Raw genomic sequence first — 20,503 nt, forward strand, 5'->3', positions numbered from 1 at the left:
ACTTCCTAATACAGCCCAAAAATGAAATGAGAAATCGGATCATAACCACGCCTACCTCCCATACAAAAGTTAGGTTGAAAATTACAAAAAGTTGCTTAACTCATTAACGAAAAAAGTCAGAAACACTAAATTTCACATAAGAAATGGCAGATGAAAGCTGCACTCAGATTTTTTTTACAAAATGGAAAATGGGCGTGTCATCGCCCACTTATGGGTCTAAAAGCATATCTCAGGAACTACTCGACCTCTTTCAATGAAACTTGGTTTGTAATAGTTTCCTTACATCCCAATGATATATTGTGAAAATAGGCCAAATCGCTTCACAACCACGCCTACTTCCTATATACCAGAACTTGGAAGACAATCAGAATCGTTTACTTTACAATATATAAAGTAAGTACTAGTGAAGATATCGGTGCAGAACTTTGTACAAATACTATGTTAATAGTGTGGCAACCCCATTCTAAAAATCGCCGAAATCGGACCATAGGCTTTCAAGGGCCCATATATTGAACATCAGGACCTCGGTGCTTCTAACCTAATATTTAGTTTTTCAACTTTCAATGGACTTTATACAATATATATGACGAATATGTGGGTCAAATTGCGTATTATATAATATCAATAAAGTTAAATAAATTGCGAGAGTATAAAATGTTCGGTTACACCCGAACTTAGCCCTTCCTTACTTGTTTATTTGTATCCTCTTTTTTAAGAGTACATTTTTATGTAGGGTGTAAATCACCACATACCACACAAACACTGCGTAGAGTGCAATAAGACTTGGTATGCCCATACTCATGGCAGTTGGTGCATTGTACCGGACCATTTCTTTTATGATGTTCTTTAACGGTAATTCTACGATGTAACAAATATTTTAAGTTGTATATTGGATGGGTTTCATTCCTTTTAATTCGGTTAGAGTTTGGCAGCAATTCGATTTTAAACAGTTTTTGTGGTACCTTATTTGTATTGAAGATATTTACATTCATTTGAAGATATTAGCATTCTTCACGGGCTTCTTTGACATCATTAGACTCTACCGAAGACTCTATGCCTTTTACAGCAACAACTAGGCCTTTCGAGCTCTTCAGTTGATAAGAATCAGTTGATAAGAATTTTTATTGTTATTTGACAAAAATTTCACTATATCCATAAAACCTTTCTCAGTGTAGGACTGTATTTTAGTTTCATCTATATTGCCTTTTTTCAAAGGCACTATATGAAAATTGTTAGTACCTCCAATTTCACTTAGTTATGCAAAAAGTACATTTGAGCTACGCTCTCGCAAATGAACTTGGCATTCACGACTGCGGTGGTACCCTTCGCATCGTCGTTCGATCCATTGCTTAGTATGGCAAATCTGTTGCCATTTAAAGTTCCTGGCTTGTTTGTATCAAGTGTGGCGCGTTGGAATTTTTTGGAATTGACCGCTGACTTTAAAGGACTTGATTTCCTTTTAATATTGACGTAGCGGTCAATACCAATCTGTACAGATGGTGTTTTTCTTTTTGGTACATGCTCACCTTGCATTGTTTTTCCCTTTGGTGTCCGCTCGTTTGCTGCTACTTGCTTGCTTGCTATTGTCTGTTGTTTTGTTGTTGTGCACTTACTGTTTTGTTCTGCTTCTGTTGATTCCTTCAGCTGATCGGCAGAGCGCTTCGATGACTCATCTTTCTCACCGTTGGATTGTTTATTTGTTGGAGCAGATTGTGTAGGCTCAACAAAGCTGAAGTAGGCATTCAGAGAGATTGCTTTAAATGAATTCAAATAAATCACGGAGCGCATTAAAACACGTCCGTACACTTTGAGCGCTCACAAATTTTTTTCATAATGAAGTGAGAAAAGGCGAGGTAGACGTGAATGGCAGTTAAGTCGTTCTCCTTCATCTCTGCTTCAACTGAAATCTGCTGTACGTAAAGTTAAAAAAGCGCTAAAATGCGAGGAAGAATACAACTCTGAAAATTATATAAAGAAACTATTCCCAAATTCTAGCGAGCAGAACTTCCTTTGGAAAGCCTCAAAGTCTTTTAGGCCACCAGTAGACTCCAACATGCCTATAAGACAGTCGAATGGTAATTGGGCTCGTAGTGATGAAGAAATGGCACTTAGAAAAATCACCTAGAAAAGGTATTTCAACCTATTTGCCCAAATAATACTTTTAAGTTGCCAAATTTGCCCTATACTCTCCTTGCTCTTTAATGCAATTCTTGATTTCGGCTACTATCCAATTTCGTGAAAAAGTCGCAGATCATTATAATAGGTAAACCTGGGAAAGACTTTACACAGTCGTCTTCCGACAGACCAATAAGTCTCTTACCCTGTATTTCCAAAATATCCGAAAAAGTTTTACTGTCAAAAATGTCTCCTTTCCTCCACGAAAATAATACAATACCAACCCATATATATATATTTATATACAGTCGAACTTCCATAACTCGAACTTCTATAACTCGAAGATCTCTATAACTCGAACACTTGATTTGGCAATAGCGTTTAGAAGCAAAATTGCATACAAATGTCCTTCCCTAACTTGAATTTCTATAACACGAAGTTCTCCATAACTCGAACTTTTGAAGTGGCAATAGAAGGCAACTTTCATACAAATTTTTAATTTTACTATCGAGGCAGAATTTTAAAAGAGTCCCTCTATATCGTACGGAGGCTAACAAAAAATATAATATTACACTTATGGATTGTTTAAAACATCTAACAAAGGCATGGGATACAGACGTCAAGAGCCAAACAATAGCAAAATGCAACAAACAAAATTACAGAAAACATCTTTTAACGTATGTCCATAAAATATTGTACGAAGTAAATAAATAAAACAGTGTATAAATCTATATATTACACCTTTTTGAAAATGTATATGCTTTAAAGAAAATTCCATAACTCAAAGTCTCTCTAACTCGAAATATTTTTGTGGATTATGGTGATTCGAGTTAGAGAAGTTCCACTGTATATTCGTTCGATAAGATCTGGCATGAAGGCCTCTTATGGAAAATAAAAACCACTTTACCTTACGAATTGCATTAAACTTTGGAGTCATATTTAAGAAACAGGAAGTTTACAGTTAAAGTTGCAGATTTCATATCAGAAGAACGAGCCCAACTCTGTACATAATATACATATACTGCAGACATTCTAACAGCTAATAACGTATTGACATCCACTTTTGCGGATGAAACAGCTCTAGTAAGCCGTAACAAAAGCCCTATCAGAGCATCAAGAGTATTAGAGGAGCACTTAAATTTTGACGAAGAACGGCTAGCCAACTGGCGTATAAATATTAATGAGCAAAAATGCAAGCATGTTACATTCTCGCAAAGATCGGAAACATGTCGGACAGTTAAAATAAACAATTTGCTAGTACCCGTTCTACAAAACAGCTCAACCACATTCCTGAGCTTTTTTTAGTAAATAGATTTAAGATTTTCTTACTTATTGTTAGGCTTTAGCAGATTCAATAAATAAAGAAATATGTATAAAAAATATCTATACCACGAGGGCTGCTATATATATTTCTGGCCTAATAATGAAAATAGCAATATTTATTAACGAAAATGGTTTTATTGTTTTTTTTAAATATTCTCCATCAAGATTTATACACTTTTGCATGCGCTCAAACCAATTTTCGAAGCACTTTTTTGAGTGATTGTCAAATTGTGCGGGATCCAACGAGAACAAACCTTTTTTATGGCCAAGTGTTCATGCAATATCGAAAGTATGCTGGTGGGAGAAATGCATAGGCATGCCTCTATCTGAAGGTATTGAATTCCTTGTACCAGTTTTTCACAGTGCTATAGGATGGTGCTTCATAGCCATACAAAGATTTTAGTTCATCGTTGCACTCTTGTCGCGATAATCCACGCCGAAAGTTGTGAAAAAATGATCGCACGAAAATGTTCACGAGTTAATTCCATTTTTTGGCCGAGATGAATTTTTTTATTCCCTGTAAATAAAACAATTCACGATTAAATGACAAAACGTTCTGAGTGATGTTATGCTAAAAAATGTCAAACTTTCCAATGGAAATGTCAGATTGCACCTGGCAACACTTAGTGTTGCCTAGGCCATAAATATATATAGCAGCCCTCGTATTATAAAGAGGAAAGTCTTGTATGTATGCTTGTAATGAATAAATTCAAAAACTACTTCTACTTTTTGGAAATAGTTCCCAGGTGAGGGTATCAAAAAGACTCCGTGATGGATAATCTTAATCTGAAACTGAAAATCGTCTTGCAAGTCAATCTCTTCGCATAGCAATCGCGTGCTAGAGAGTCTAACAACGAGCGCTCGCAGCGCTTGCTGACAAAACCTCTCAAGTTCGCGCTTGAGAGTAGAGTACGGAGCGTGTGCAGCGGCTTGAAGAACAAAATATTAGGAATATACAAGCTCGCACTAGGGCGTCGAACTCTGAGCGTTCCCAACGGACACCAAAGACTAGGGGTCGTAATCAGGTTTTAGCTCATTGCAAATAAAATATAATTTCATGATCGATTTATTCTCATATTACTTGTTTAAAATGTACCTACGCAAGATACGGGAAAGTACATACATACATATGTATGGGAGAGTGTGTATAAGTGTTTAAAAACTTATAACTATTAAATTAATTGTTTAAACCCGTGCGAAGCTAGTCTATCTATAAAAATTACATTATTCCATAATTTTTTTTTTCAATTTTGTTTTGATTTTTGGAATTAATTTGTTAAATATTTGAATCGTTAAATTTCGGTTGTTTGCTTTCTTTATTTTAGTTTTTCAAAAGGTAAATTATTGAAACAGTGAAACAAAGTGTTTTTGTACAGCACGAACGTACGGAAGAGGAAAAAGCTACTTACAATGAGCAACAACGATTGAGAAGAAGCCAAGTTCGTGCTGCTCAACCACAACCCCAGCAACAACAACGATTGCCTCCTTCGAATATCGTGAGTGCAGCCTTTCAATAAGAGCTGGACATTGTATACAATGCACACGCATCAGATCTGTTTGGTTCGATCTCTGTTATTTGTTCGCATTGTGATGCATTGAATTTTTCAAAAGAACTAGTCAGATTCTGTTGCGTAAGCGGAAAAGTGAAAATACCACAGTTACTTTCCACCAGAGCCATTGTGGTCGTAGCTTTACGGTGAATCACCAAATTCGAATCATTTTTTATAAAATTCCAAGATGTATAACGATTGTTTTCAAATGACGTCATTTAAAATTGTGAATGAACATAATTACAATCCCACATTCAAGGTTAGTTCACCAACAGTATAACACTTATTAATACATCCGTGTTAAACATTTCAAAGCAATCAGTTATGGTAAAAGTGTTGAAAATTTGTAAACTGATAGTATGGGATGAGTGCACAACAATGGCTCACAAACGGTCTCTAGAAGCACTTGATAGAATAATGAAAGATAAGTGGTATAATAATTGTTGCTTTGGCGGCGTAATGATACTGGCGATTTTCGATAAAAACTTCCTGTTATTCCGAAATCAACAGCGGTGAATGAATTGAACGCATGTCTCAAGCTATCATATTAAACCATAACGAAAACTATACGATTGGCTATGAATATGCGAGTTTTTCTGCAACAGGATAGCTGTGAATTATCCAGTGGAATTTCTTTGGCTTGCCTCCGCATAATTTGCGTCTCAAAGTTGGATCAGTCATTATGACGCTGTTATCGAATAATGTGATAGTTGCAAGATTTTTGAAAGGGACTTACAGAGAATGATTGACTCCACGAAATGCCATGTTTTTCACACGGCCAGCTATACGGGGCCTGTTCACGAGTTGGAAAACCATATTCTTTGTACATTTACGCACCGGAACAGAAAAAAAAAATATATTGTTCATCATGCTGCGTTATTTAAAAAAAATTGTGGAAAAATCGCAAATAATGATTTTCAACACAATATAAATTGAACTTTCTTTTCTTTTCAAAACTCATAATTTTACGCAGAGCAACGCCTGTTATCGAATAATGTGGTCAGCTGGAATTAGTAAAGATGTAGTGTCATATCGATTTCTTTATTTTTTGGTATGACAATAAAAAAGGAAAATATCCCCAAGCAAATCTTTAAAAAGTCCAGTGTTACAGTTTTTGCCAAGAGTTTCTATGAGTATGTTATTATGAAATTGAAAACGCACACTGAATATATTTAGATTTTAACATTCTCAGCATTATATACTTAGTATTTAGTATCTTAGTAAACATAAATATTAAGAATTAAAATGTTCAAAATTAATCATTCCTATTCCTATTTACACAGTGTCTTTTATGGAAGATATAACATTTGCTATTTTTGGTTTTATTTATTTCTCAGAAATATGTTTTATAAATTTTACTTTCTCCTAGGACACTCACAAAGGAAATTATCTTATGGACCAACTGTGCCACCGATTGGAGATAAAGGAGAAGGATTATTTTGGGCTGCGTTACGTGGATAATACCAAACAAAGAGTATGCAGAAAAGACTAAGTTGATAAAATAATTTAATATAAATAATTCACTTGCAGCAATGGTTGGATTTAGGAAAGCTTATAATAAAGCAATGTAAAGGTATATACATATATATATATATATATATATATATATATATATAGCAATCCGCGCGTAAGTGCCCCCCGTTTAAGTGCCTTTCCCGCTTAAGTGACCATATTTTGCGGCATCGTTGTTTTTTCTCTAAATTTACATACAAAATTCCCCGTTTAAATGCCTGTAATATTTAAGCCACAAAAAACAAAATTGTTTGCATTCTTCCTTCCTTCTTTTTTATATTTTTGACTTTGAATGCGCTGAGTATTGTCAAAAGGAAAACATATGCATAGTCTTGTAATGTTGTTTTTTCATATTTACAGTTATTAATAAGTATTTTTGTTATTAATAAGAAATAAATGTGACTTTTATTCTAAAAGAAAAAATATTAGATCGAAGTATTTGAGAAAAAGCTTGGTAAGTACCACGAGCCACTTAAGCGGGATTCATTTAAGTGCCTTTCCCGCTTAAGTGTCTCAAAAGTCTTGCATGTTAAGAGGGGGCACTTAAGCGGGGATTACTGTATATGTTATACTCCTATATATAAACTCGATACTTAAATTCTTTTCAGATATACATCCTTTGATATTTTCATTTCGTGTAAAATTTTATCCAGCAGAACCGTTTCATTTAAGTTTAAATGTCAGAGTTTTGTTGTATAAGCAATTGAAGCGCGATCTAAATCATGGACGTATTTATTGTTCAAGTAATGAGATAGTAACATTGGGAGCACTAATTGTACAAGGTACAATTATTCTTTTTGTTGTGTGCAAACAGTTTACTTTGTACTTTTGCAGAACAATTTGCTGACTACGATGAAAATATACACACAGGTGACTACATATCTCATATTCGGCTCTCTGCTCGTCAAACAGATGCAATTGAAAAAAAAATTATTAAGAAACATAAAGAACGAAAACCTGGACAAGATCCCAATAGTTTAATAGATGAGTTCTTAGGAATATCTCGTAATCTGGAAACATATGGTATAGAACCTCATTATGTTAAAGACCATCAGGGTGTCCAAATGTATATCGGAATAAACTTTTCTGGTATAAGCGGATTTATTTCGGGCAAGCGTACACAACATTTCCGATGGAATGAAATACGAAAATTAAATTTTGAGGGCAAAATGTTTATAGCACATATAGGCTATATGGACACAAGTAGAGAAGTTGTGAGTATATTTATGTTTATTCAAATAATATGTTCGCACATAATAAATAATTATTATATCAAAAGTTTTGTTGAAATATACTAAAAGTGTAATAACTCACATCTGAAAATACCAGCCATTCTTAATTTGAATTGACTGGCAGTCATAACCTTGAAGAAATCGATAATTGCGTCTATCTTTGAGCGTTAACACACAAAAACAATGTCAGCCTTGATATCCAGAGCAGAATTTGTCTGAGTAGGCAACTGATAAAAGCAAGTCCCTTATCGTTCCCATCTTCAAATATGGTACGACGACATGGACATAGTTTAGTGAATCAAAAAACAGCACCTACGCTATGTTGTTGAGGAAGATTAAGACCTAGAGTCCTTCGGAAAACCATGAGGAGCAGAATGTGTCTGCACTTTGTATTTGCGCTAAATCATTTTGTTTGTTTTTAGTTATTTACGACTATCTGGAATGAGATAGTCTTCCAATAGTTTTTGCAATTTCCTGATAACTTTTGTCATTTAGCCGTAAAACAACTATGAATTTTTTCGCCAATAAATTTTTTGTTTGTTTTTATACTCTCGCAGTAAGGGTGTAACCGAACATTTTATACTTTCGCAATTTATTTATTTAATTTTACACACAATTCGACTCACATATTCGGCATATATATGGTATAAAGTCCATTGAAAGTTGGAAACCCTAATATTATGTAAGTATATGGGATCTAGGTGAAGTTACGACCCGATGACACTCGTTTTGGGCACGGAGACATATTATTAGAAGAAACATATTCCCTCTGAATTTCTTCAAAAAAAGGATTAGAAGCACTGAGGTCCCCATGTTCGATATAAGGGGCCTTGAAAACTTATGGCTTTCGATTTTTAGAAAGGGGGAGCCTCACTCTAAATGCAGTTTTTATACAAAGTTCTGTTCCGATATCTTCACTAGTGCTTAGATTATATATTGTAAAGTAAACGATTCACATCGACTTCAAAGTTCCGGTATATAGGAAGTAGGCGAGGTTGTGAACCGATTTCGCATATTTTCACAAAATATCATTGGGAGGTAAGGAAAATATTACAAACCGAATTTCACTGAAATTGGTCGAGTAGTTTCGGTGATATGGTTTTTGACCTATAAGTGGGCGAAGCCACGCTCGTTTAAAATTTTGTATACCAATTTGAATGCAGCCCTTTTTTACCTTCTTTATGATGAAATTTAAGTTATCTGGTGTTTTTTTGCTGAATTAAAGCATTTTTATTGATTTTCACTATAACTTTTGTATGGGAGGTGGGCGTGGTTATAATCCCATTTTCTCCATTTTTGGACTATATAAGGAAATACTTGAAAAAAAAACGTCTCCTGAAAGTTTCGTTGATATAGCTTTAGTAGTTTAAGAGATATGTACAAAAAACTTAGTAGGGGCGGGGCCACACCCACTTTCTCAAAAAAATTACATCCAAATATGGGTCAAAAACCATATTTCCGAAACTACTTAACCAATATCATTGAAATTTGGTTTGTGATATTTTCCTTCCATCCCAATGATATGTTGTGAAAATCAGTCCACAACCACGTCTACTTCCCTTATACAAGAACTTTGAAGTCGAGCTGTCGTTTACTTTACAATATATAAAGTAGGTACTAATGAACATATCGGAACAGAACTTTGCATAAATACTGCACTTAAAATCGTCCCCCATATCTCAAGGCCCCATACATCGAACATGAGGACCCCAATGCTTCCATTTTTTTTACGGAAAATATAGGTAAGTCAGATAGTCTCTCAGATATTTCACCTAACTCCCATATACCTAATATTAGGATTTCCAACTTTCAATGGACTTTATACCCTATGTATATAAGCCGAATATGGAGGCCAAAATGTGTGTTATATTAATGTCACTTGTATATGTAAGACTGTCACTTGTATATGTAAGACTGTTTGTAAAAACGTTTCATTAAAATTTAAACATTTAAAATACCGCATTTAATTAATAAAATTTATAATACATATTACATTGATGTAAGAAATTTGCATTCACTGTGAAAAATAATTTTTTTTTTATATTTCTCAATTAGGATTATCTCTTTACCATACGAGAGTATAAAATGTTCGATTGCAAAGAGAGTATAATAGTTTTTTTCACATAACGGTTGTTTGTAACACCCAAAACTAAACGAGTTAGATATAGTATTATATATACCAAAGTGATCAGGGTGAAGAGTGGTGTTCTGGATGTCTGTATGTTCGTCCGTCTGTGCAAGCTGTACCTTGAGTAAAAATTAAGATATCTTGATGAAACACGTGTTTCTTGACATCATAGGAATGTTGCTTTCGAAAATGAGCAAAATCGGACTACTGCCGAAAGTGTCATAACTAAGCCATAAATAAAGCTATGGAAATAAAATTTGGTACGAGAGAGAAGAGAACGAACCGTGCAGAGCATAAAACTGATTGCTCCATTCGATGGCAACAAAAATTACCTGGCTTTATATATTGACAGTTTAAATGCTGTAATGCCTGCGTCGTCATCTCTTACACAAGAGGAAAAACCTTTTTATTTTCAATGCGTTGTAAGTACTCTTCGTGGACTGGCGTTGGATGTAGTGAGAAGAGAGCAACCTGCGAGCTGGGAAATATTGAAATGCCTTTTAATCGATGAATTTGCAGATCCCACACCTATTACTACTTTAATATTATTAGTAAGTAATATAAAATACAGAGGTAGCGTTAAGCAACTATGTGAAGAAATAAATGCAGAAGTATGTAAGATTAAAGATAGTATTAAGTTAAAAGAATCAGACATTTCCACTATTAACTTTCTTAATGTGGAATTACAACGAATAAGTTTAAAAACTCTTAAGAGAGAATTACCTATTCATTTAGTAGGATTAGTTAATGCCAATTTGGTTTCAGACGTGAAATCCGTTATTAGAATTTTAAAAGAAAACGATGTTTACGATAATGTTGTAGTAGAAAAGAATATTAAAATCTAAGCATATTTTAACACAAACAAAACAACAATTTAACAATTACAAAAATACAAATTCATACTTAACTTCAGCTCATAATAATTACGCTACTAATGCGCAACAATATCTCCCTTATAATAATAGTTTTACTGACTTTCAACAGCAAATTCCTATTTTCAATACTCCTTTTAATAATAACACACAAAATCCAAATCATAACACACAATATAATGGTAATAATAATTTTAGTAATACTTTAAAAAATTCAAGTAATAATTCAGCAATGCAATCACGGCCAATATATAATGGAGGGAATAGTTGAAATCAATCTAGGATTCGACGTTACGGAATTCCTGAACCTATGGAGCAGGATAACGAGAATTTTCGGCTAGAAGCCTCGGATACTTACCAAAAGTAGAATTGATAATTGAAAAAAAAAACAAAGTCAATCACCTTAACAACAGTTACAGGGAAAGTAACATTAAATAAAATTCAAAAGGTGTATACAAGTAATATAAAAGAAAAGGCTGAATTGATATTCTATGTTTTTGATTTATCTACAAAATACGATGGTTTATTAGGCTATGATATCCTACAGCAACTTAATGCTAAAATTGATATTGCTAATAAAAACTTAATTTTAAACGATGTTATTTATAAATTTTTAAATAATACTAATTCAAAAACATGCGGTTTTTATGAAAATTTAAATATGATCAGTGAATCGAAAGAATCACAATTTAGACTTGAACATCTAAACAAAGAAGAGATTTTGAGTATAAAAAACTGTTATGTAAATACAAACAAATATTCTATAAATAAGGTGATATATTAACGTTCACTAATAAGATTAAACATAAAATCAAGACGATACATGAAGACCCCATATACGTCAAATCCTACAGATATCCTCAAGTACATAACTTAGAAGTTGAGAAACAAATTAAAGAAATGTTGGCTCAAGGTATAATTTGTCACAGCAAATCGCCATATTCTGCACCAATCTGGGTTATACCCAAGAAACTGTATGCTTCTAATATACAAAAATGGCGAATTGTAGTAGATTATCGTAAAATGTATAAATTATCGTAAGTGACAAGTATCCTATTCCTATTATGGATGAAATATTAGTACATTTGACTTAACAAAGGGATTCCATCAAATTGAAATGAATCCATTGGATAGAATGAAAACAGCATTTTCTACACAGAATGGACATTTTGAGTTTTTACGTATGCCGTTTGGTCTGAAGAATGCGCCATCGACATTTCAAAGGCTGATGAATACAGTCTTAAATGGTTTGATCGGAAATGTTTGTATGGTGTACTTGGATGATATTATTGTCTTCAGCACTTCACTTCAAGAACATATGGACGTTCTTGAAAAAGTATTTCTCAGGCTTAGTGAAGCAAATTTAAAAGTACACATTGAAAAAACGGAATTTTTAAAGAAAGAAACTGAATTTCTCGGGCATATTGTAACCCCAGAGGGAATCAAGCCCAACCCTAATAAAATAGATTCCATATTGAAATACCCATTGCCAAAAACTGAAAAAGAGATTAAACAATTTTTGGGATTAGTTGGCTTTTATCGGAAATTTATTAGGGATTTTTCCAAAAATTCTAAACCTTTAACTCAGTGCTTAAAAAAAGACAATAAAATTGTAATTAATGAAGAATACATAAACGATGTAGATACACTGAAGCTTCTTATTACAAATGTCACCGACAGTTTACGACTAGAGATTCGTTGGTTGACTCTCGAGCAGAGCGGTTGTTGCTTAGCTCCAGTACATATTGAAATCATTTATTTATTCAACATATAATTATAATAAAATAGTTTAAGTAAATAATGTGTGTGCGAGTTATTTATTTCATTCATTCGGACATTCTTGACATCTCAGAAGTGGGATAGAAATCGCAATATACGAATTTGTGGAAAAACCACGCATGTGCAAATTAGTTTGTGAACGACAAAAATACACAAAAGCGCCGACGTCACCAGCGAACAAACGAAGAGAAAAACCACCAACGGCAGTGAGAATTCAACGGAATCAACGAGTACTGCAAACATCTGAATGCTAAAGGAGAAACGTAAATTCTCAACGAGCAAAGAGTAAACGTAAAGTAGCGCAAACGGCTCTAAACGTTTAAAGAGAGCATCGCAAAGAGAGGCAGCAGAGAGTTGTCCACGGCGAGTAACGCGCAAAGTAAACGAAAGAAATCCCAACAAATAAAAAGGGTAAACGTATTAAGTGTCAGCATTGGTTGCAACGGACACAACGAGTACAGCAATTAAGCTACGAAAAGCAAAAAACAAAAAGGACACAAATTCTTCAATTTGTAATAACGCGATGAGCAACGTTCGAGAACTTTTAAGAAAACGGCGGACAGAATTGTCAGCAACGAGTAAACGGTCGGAGAGTACGACAACGACGGCATTTGGCAACGAATGAAAAGAATTTCATCACTTTTCAACGATTTGTGGCAAAAAGTTAACCTGCTAAACAAAATATGAGAAAAATGATCAAATTTAATACGCTGAGAGTTGATCAACTCAACAAATTGCTACAGAACCAAGGTGCGACGGTTATGGGCAATAAAGCAACGAAAGTTTTGAAACTGAAAGAAATATACGGTTCTGAAGAAGTTGATGCTGAAGAAGTTGAGGAAAGCAGTGAAGTTGCTGCTATGCAAAAACAAATGTACGAGATGCGCGATATTATTGCGGGACTTGCCAAGTCTGTGAGTGATCTAGTGGCAGTTCAGGTGAGGCATACATCGTTAGCGCCAACTGTTCCGGCCAACGTAAGTAATAATGATATTTCATCTAATGATACAATTGATGGTGAGGCGGCAACGCAAACGACACCATCAGAACGTGAAGGTGAAGGATCAACGACACCAACAGGGCTATCACCAGTGATAACCACGACACAACGTGAATGGAAACGAAGTGAACTACACAATATTATTGGCTTATTACCTGATTTTGTCCCATTAAAAGGAACGTTAACTTCGGAGCAATTTATTGAAAAGGTAACGCAACTCCAACAGGCATATGGTTGGTGTGAGCAAGAAATTTTGTTAGCAGCTCAGTCTAAGTTAAAAGGCGTAGCCAAAGAATGGCTTGACGCACAAAATGTGTTCCAACGATGGTCTGTTTTCGTAGAAGCATTCCAGCATGATTTTCCATTTACAATGTGCGCAGCAGAAGTACACACCGAAATGTCGAAGCGCAAACGACGTGTAAATGAAACATTTACACAATATTATTTTACAATGTTAAATATTGGTAGACGAGGTAAGATTGACTAAGGATCAATAAATGCGTACATTCTTGGGGGGTTGAACGATAGTAATTTAACACGAACCCTTATGGCAATGAGATTTCCAACGTGCAATGATCTGTTCCGATCACTTGAAAGTTTGTCAAATCTACCATGGGTACCAAAGGGTATAGAGAGTCATAAGAATTTTAACGATTATTCTGCTCAATATACCAATACGGGCAAGAATTCGCCAAAATGTTTTAATTGTAATGAATATGGGCACATCGCAGCAAAGTGCTCAAAGCCACAACGCAAAGCCAGGTGCAGTAAATGCAACAAGATAGGACACGAGTCAAAGTCTTGTCGCTCCGACAAGACAACAGTAGCTAAAGTCTTAAGTGAGAATACATATCCACCACTAATATCAAACGTGGAAATGAACGGTCAGCCATACTTAGCTTTTATTGATACGGGAAGCGATACGTCACTTATAACTGAATCAAAAGTTCCAGCCAGTGTTGTAAAGAAGGCTTCTGTTAAGAGGTTAGAAGGTTTTGAGGGTGCAACTGTTCATAGCAAGGATGATATCGACGTTGAATTAGATATAGATGGCTGCAAAATAAATACGAAACTACAGGTAGTACCTGACGAATTTATGCCGTACGACATCTTTATTGGAAGAGATGTTTTATGTCAGAAAGATTGTACTTTAGTTATTAAATCGGGTAACATGCACGTACAGAAGAATAAAGATGACATTTACACTATTGACAAAACATTGAATAATGACGAATTAAATGATGTACGCGAATTATTACAAAAATATGATGACTGTTTCGCAGAAGACATGGCAAAGCTTGGACGATGTAAGACCACTTGTATGGAGATCCAGGTGGACACCGAGAAGCCAGTAGTAGGTAGACACTATCAGGTGCCGTTTATACAAAGACCAGTATTGGCAACAATCATCGACGAACTATTAAATCATAATATCATAAGACAAAGTTCATCACCTTATGCAGCTCCAGTTGTAATCGTAAAGAAGGCGAATGGTGAAGACAGAATGTGTGTCGACTTCCGAGCACTAAATGCAGTTACATTCAAAAAGCAATTTCCAATGCCGATCGTAGAAGAGCAATTGTCAAAGTTGGGAGGTAATACGTTTTTCACGACTCTTGATATGACTGCGGCGTACTACCAGATCCCATTGCACGAAGACAGTAAAAAGTTTACAGCATTTATAACTCCGGAGGGGTTATTTGAGTACAATGTTATGCCATTTGGGCTACGAAATGCACCAATGGTTTTCCAAGAAATGATAATTCATCTTGTACATGGTTTACGAAACCGAAACAAGATTATAAGTTACGTGGACGAAGAAATTATTGCAACCAAGACAGTTAGAGAAGGTGTGGAGGTACTAGCCGAGTTTTTAGATGCAGTACGAAAAGCGGGACTTACGCTAAAGCCAAGCAAATGTACGTTCATGGCGAGAACGGTAAAGTTTTTAGGGCAAATTTTTAACTGGACAGACGATCATGCAATGGCTTTCGAGAAATTAAAGCGAGCGCTTTCTTGTCAACCAGTACTAGTTTTATTCGATCCAATGAAAAGTCACGAAGTGCATACCGATGCCAGTTCCATAGGGTTATCGGGGGTTTTACTTCAACTTGAAGGTGACGACTGGAAGCCAGTACACTACTACAGCAGACGAAGCAAATTATCCATCACACGAATTAGAAGTTTTGGCTATTGTTGAGACGCTTGAACGACTACGAGTAGATTTATTAGGTGCTCCATTTATTGTACGAACGGATTGTAATGCGGTAGCAACAACTAAGGCTACCACACCATTGAGACCACGCATTGCAAGATGGTGGTTACGACTCCTGGAGTTCGACTTTGTATGTAAACATCGATCGGGTTCGAAAATGCAACACGCCGACTCTCTTAGTCGAGCGCCAGCTGAAACGATGACCAGCTTGAATACTGTAGCAGAAAAGGTATTACAAATTAATAACACGCCAGAGATTAACGATTGGGTTTATTCAATGCAACTCCAAGATGAGAGTTTAGGAAACATCAGCAACATTATAAACGGGAAAGTAACGACAGATGAGGCCACAATACAACAAATGAAAACTGATTATACTATGCACAACAGCCGATTGTTCCGTAAGGTAGGAGACCAGTTAAGGCTAGCTGTTCCAAAAGCAGTAAGATGGCGAGTAGTTAAGTCATGTCATGACGATGCAGGACATTTCTCAGTAGAAAAGACATTACAACGATTATGTAAACACTTTTGGTTTCCAAGGATGAGACGGTATGTAAAGTCATACATACAGTCATGCGAAGAATGTTGTTTGAACAAAGTAAAAGGGGGAAAAGCTGAAAGTCAAATGCACGTAAGCGATATTTTGCCGATCCCATTTAGACACGTCTTTATCGACCATTTGGGACCATTTCAACGAAGCAAGTCAGGATTTTCATATATTTTCGTAATTGTATGCGGTTTTAGTAAATATGTAATACTAAAGGCTGTACGAAATACCAAAACGGGACCAGTCATAAAAGTACTTGAAGATATGATATCAGTTTTTGGGCAACCGCTCAAAATAACGTCTGATCGAGGTACGGCATTCAGCTCAAAACAGTTCCAAGAATTCATCGATAAACATGGTATCCAACACAACAAGACAGCAGTACGAACACCGAGGGCGAATGGGCAGGCCGAACGAGTGTATAAGACAGTTCTCAACGCTTTAAAATGTATGAGCGAAACGGCCAAATCATGGGACGACGTACTTCCGAATATCCAGTGGAGTATTAACTCCCAACGTAATGATGTCACCAAATTCACGCCAAATGAACTAGTGTTTCATTTTAATCCCAGAGACGTAACATATAACCGGATGATACAAGCATTACACGATGACGACAAAGATAATACACCCATCAACATCAAACGAGATGAAGCAGCCAGCAACATCATGGCAGAGAGAGCAAAGTGGAAGAAACGTTATGACAAGCGATATAATTCACCGCGAAAATACGATGTCGGGGACTTAGTGGTCATCGATCATGTTCCCAATGCGACAGGTGAGTCGCATAAGCTGGACCCTGTATTCAAAGGTCCATATATTGTGACAAAGGTACTTAACTATGACAGATATCTCATCGAAGATCTACCAGACTCAACACATACTCAAAGACGTTATTGTAACATATGTAGTGTAGACCACATGGAACCGTGGTGTACACCGAGTCCAGAGTTGGATGACGACGACGAAGACGACGAATCGTCCTTGCAGGACGATATGTCAGGAGAGGCCGAGCTGTCACCGACAGTTTACGACTAGAGATTCGTTGGTTGACTCTCGAGCAGAGCGGTTGTTGCTTAGCTCCAGTACATATTGAAATCATTTATTTATTCAACATATAATTATAATAAAATAGTTTAAGTAAATAAAGTGTGTGCGAGTTATTTATTTCATCGAGTTACATTATTCCACAACGGAGAAAGAGTTGCTGGCTATTGTTTGGGCAACAAAATATTTTCGCCCATATCTATAAGGTAGAAAATTTATCGTTAATAGTGACCATAGACCTCTGCAATGGCTCCACAATTTGAAGGAACCAAACGCTAAACTGCAAAGGTGGAAGTGGAAACTTAATGAGTTCGATTTTGGTGTCAAATATATTCCAGGAAACGAAAACCATGTGGCGGATGCTTTATCGCCTATTAAACTTAAAGATTGTTATTTTGGTGATACTTCATCTAATATTGCTACCATTCATTCCGCAACCGAAGATTCTGAATCTTATATTCCTATCTCGGAAAGACCCTTGAATATATTTAAACGACAACTGAGACTGATTAAAAGCAATGAAAATAGTTTGCTAACTGAAGATATTTTTAAAAACAGTATTACAACAATTAAATATATCAACTTAACTAACGAGCAGATAAAAGATATAATAGAGAAATTTTTAGTTGGTAAAAAGTCTACCATATTCATGCCGAATGATGCAGATTTTGTTAAATTTCAAGATATTTTTGAAACTCTAATCAACAATACAAAACACAAAATATTGAGAGCAACTAAAGAACTCGAAAATGTAAGAGATTATACGGAATTTAAAACTAAAATTCTTGAAATTCATTTAGAAGGCCTTCATCAAGGCATTGAAAAGATTGCTAATCGTTTTAAAAATAAATATTACTATCCGAATTACTTGCAAGAAATTAGTAAAATTATTAACGAATGTGAATTATGCAATAGGTGTAAATATGATCACATTACTCACAAATTGCCTTTTAAAATCACACCACCTGCTTACGAAATCAGAGAGAAATTTGTTATCGATTTTTGGGAATGGGAGAAAAGACATTACCTTACCTGTATTAATTTGTATTCAAAATTTGGAACTGCTGATGAAGTACAAACATTGAACTGGTTAGAAACAAAAAGAGCGCTAATAATATATGGGACCCCCAAAAATATTAAAAATCGATCAAGATCAAGGAATAAATAATGTTAACATTAAGAACTGGTGTGAGCAGCTAAATATTCAAATTGAAGTAACCACTGGCAAGACTGGCATTGCAGATATAGAACGTCTTCACAAAACCCTTAATGAAAAACTTAGAATAATTAATAGCTCGGATGATAAAGAATTAAAGTACATTCAAATCGAACAAACTCTTTTTACATACAACCATAATATAATACATTCTACAACCGGTGAAATCCCGTATAACATTTTTTTTAATCACCTAACACCGAAATTCAATGCACAACTTATAAAAGAAAATAGAATAAATAATGCGAATAAAACACGAGTAGAAAATCCTATAGATACTAATTTAATCAACGCTGAAATTCCAGAAAACGTCTGGAAAAAACAAATAATCCGTTTAGAAAAGTAGAGTTAGTCAATGCAGAACAAGATAATGAACATTTTGTAGTTAAATTTAGAAATCGTAGAGTAAGGAATGTTAACAATGTTATACGGAACTATTTAAATTATCATTATCAAATTGTTAATTCCATTCTTATATATATAGTTTTTAAAATGTAACGAAGGTATGTTAAAACAGTAATTTTTAGTATTGTAAGTTTGTAGTTTAAGTCTTTTGTTTCGAAATTGAAACGGCACTAATTTTCTTTATTGTAATTTAATTTAAGCAATATTTATGTAATACTTCCCGCAATAAGGATATTGCTATTTCTTGTGGTGGGAGGAGTGACATATGTACATATATACTTCTTTGTTGTACTATTTTTCCGCTATATATGTTCTCTCCCGGGAATTTGACTCCCTGTCTTAAGCTAAACTTAATTCAGTCTTATGTCAACAGTCAAGCTATGAATAGCATTTCAACAATATACTAATAATTTGTTAAATTATATTTAAACAATCGTGTTTTATTTTACTTATCTTAATATATAAAAATCACGTGTCACGTTATTTGTTTTCGATGGACTCCTAAACTACTGAACCGATTTTAATGAAATTTTTAACACTGTGTGCAGTTTGGTCCAACTTGAAAGATAGGATAGTTTATAACTCTCCTTATAGTCGCATTATTTATTTATTGCAATTTATTTTTTTATTATTAGCAAAGAGCTATCCACCAGTTGGTGGCGCTAAGTGCGCTATGTTACAGTAGATGGCGCTACATTTCTTTCTAAATTTTCATGGATTTAGGCTGTCATAACAAAAGCTGCCACTTGCTAAAAACATTAAATGAAAATGCGTTGTTTGAAGTTTATATTATGTGTGGTAAAGTTATACGAATCTATGACTTCCAATATTCTAAATTTAAGAAAAAATCACATACAATCCGTGAAATAAATAAAGTTATGTACATATGTATGGTCAGACAAATAAGCAATTGCTTATTATCAACTCTACGAAAACTTTCATCAATAATTTTAAAAATTTTGACCTCAAGTTCAAATCTCAATCCCGTGGATTTTTATACCAGATATATACTAAGGTTTCCGTCTTTATTCATAAATAATAATTTCACTCTAGTGAATAGTTTACTACAACACAGCAAATCTTAAAGTGAGGAAATGTTCATTCTGAGAATTCGAATGATTCGAACCGATTTATCGTTTAAGTTCAAAATTTTACAGTTTCATATGTACATACAGCGTGTTGGAGAGCCATCTTCTTTATTTGTTTACACGCTACACAACAAAACAAAGAACGAACTTCGCCAAAAATATTTAAATTGATCAGAGACGTTATTCCCTGAATATATTAACATTCCATACAAATAAATGGCCTTGAGCAGAGTTCAAAAAGCTTTTTAACTATTTCAAATAGAAATTGGGCGGGGCGAAGTTCGCCGGGTCAGCTAGTATATATATATATTTAGCAACATTTATCTTACGTACAATTCATTTATTCTTAAACTATTTAATTCTACCTTATATTTATACAAATTTTTATGTTTTAACAAATAACACAAATTATTTAAATTTTCCTAGTTGACATGTCGATTATGACATCGATGTGAACATCGCTGTATTTTGAAT

The 20,503-nt window shown here is 34.7% G+C and overlaps 1 protein-coding gene across 5 annotated transcripts in view; it reads left to right on the top strand.

Moving 5' to 3' along the window:
- The window catches only part of LOC105220257 (FERM domain-containing protein 3), a 363,284-nt gene that overhangs the window by 132,375 nt on the left and 210,406 nt on the right, over window positions 1-20,503 (top strand). For 3 of the 5 annotated variants that reach the window (XM_054226407.1, XM_054226405.1, XM_054226410.1), the window contains 4 exons: window positions 6,358-6,462; window positions 6,519-6,561; window positions 7,109-7,282; window positions 7,335-7,714. In XM_054226407.1, coding sequence (XP_054082382.1) covers window positions 6,382-6,462; window positions 6,519-6,561; window positions 7,109-7,282; window positions 7,335-7,714 — 678 coding nt within the window. In that variant the 5' untranslated portion in view covers window positions 6,358-6,381. Of the gene's footprint in view, window positions 1-4,935; window positions 5,248-6,357; window positions 6,463-6,518; window positions 6,562-7,108; window positions 7,283-7,334; window positions 7,715-20,503 lie in introns of those variants that run through there. The other 2 variants (XM_054226406.1, XM_054226408.1) reach the window with 2 other exon arrangements.

This window comes from Zeugodacus cucurbitae, chromosome 3 (genome assembly GCF_028554725.1).
Source record: "Zeugodacus cucurbitae isolate PBARC_wt_2022May chromosome 3, idZeuCucr1.2, whole genome shotgun sequence".
NCBI classification, from domain to species: domain Eukaryota; kingdom Metazoa; phylum Arthropoda; class Insecta; order Diptera; family Tephritidae; genus Zeugodacus; species Zeugodacus cucurbitae.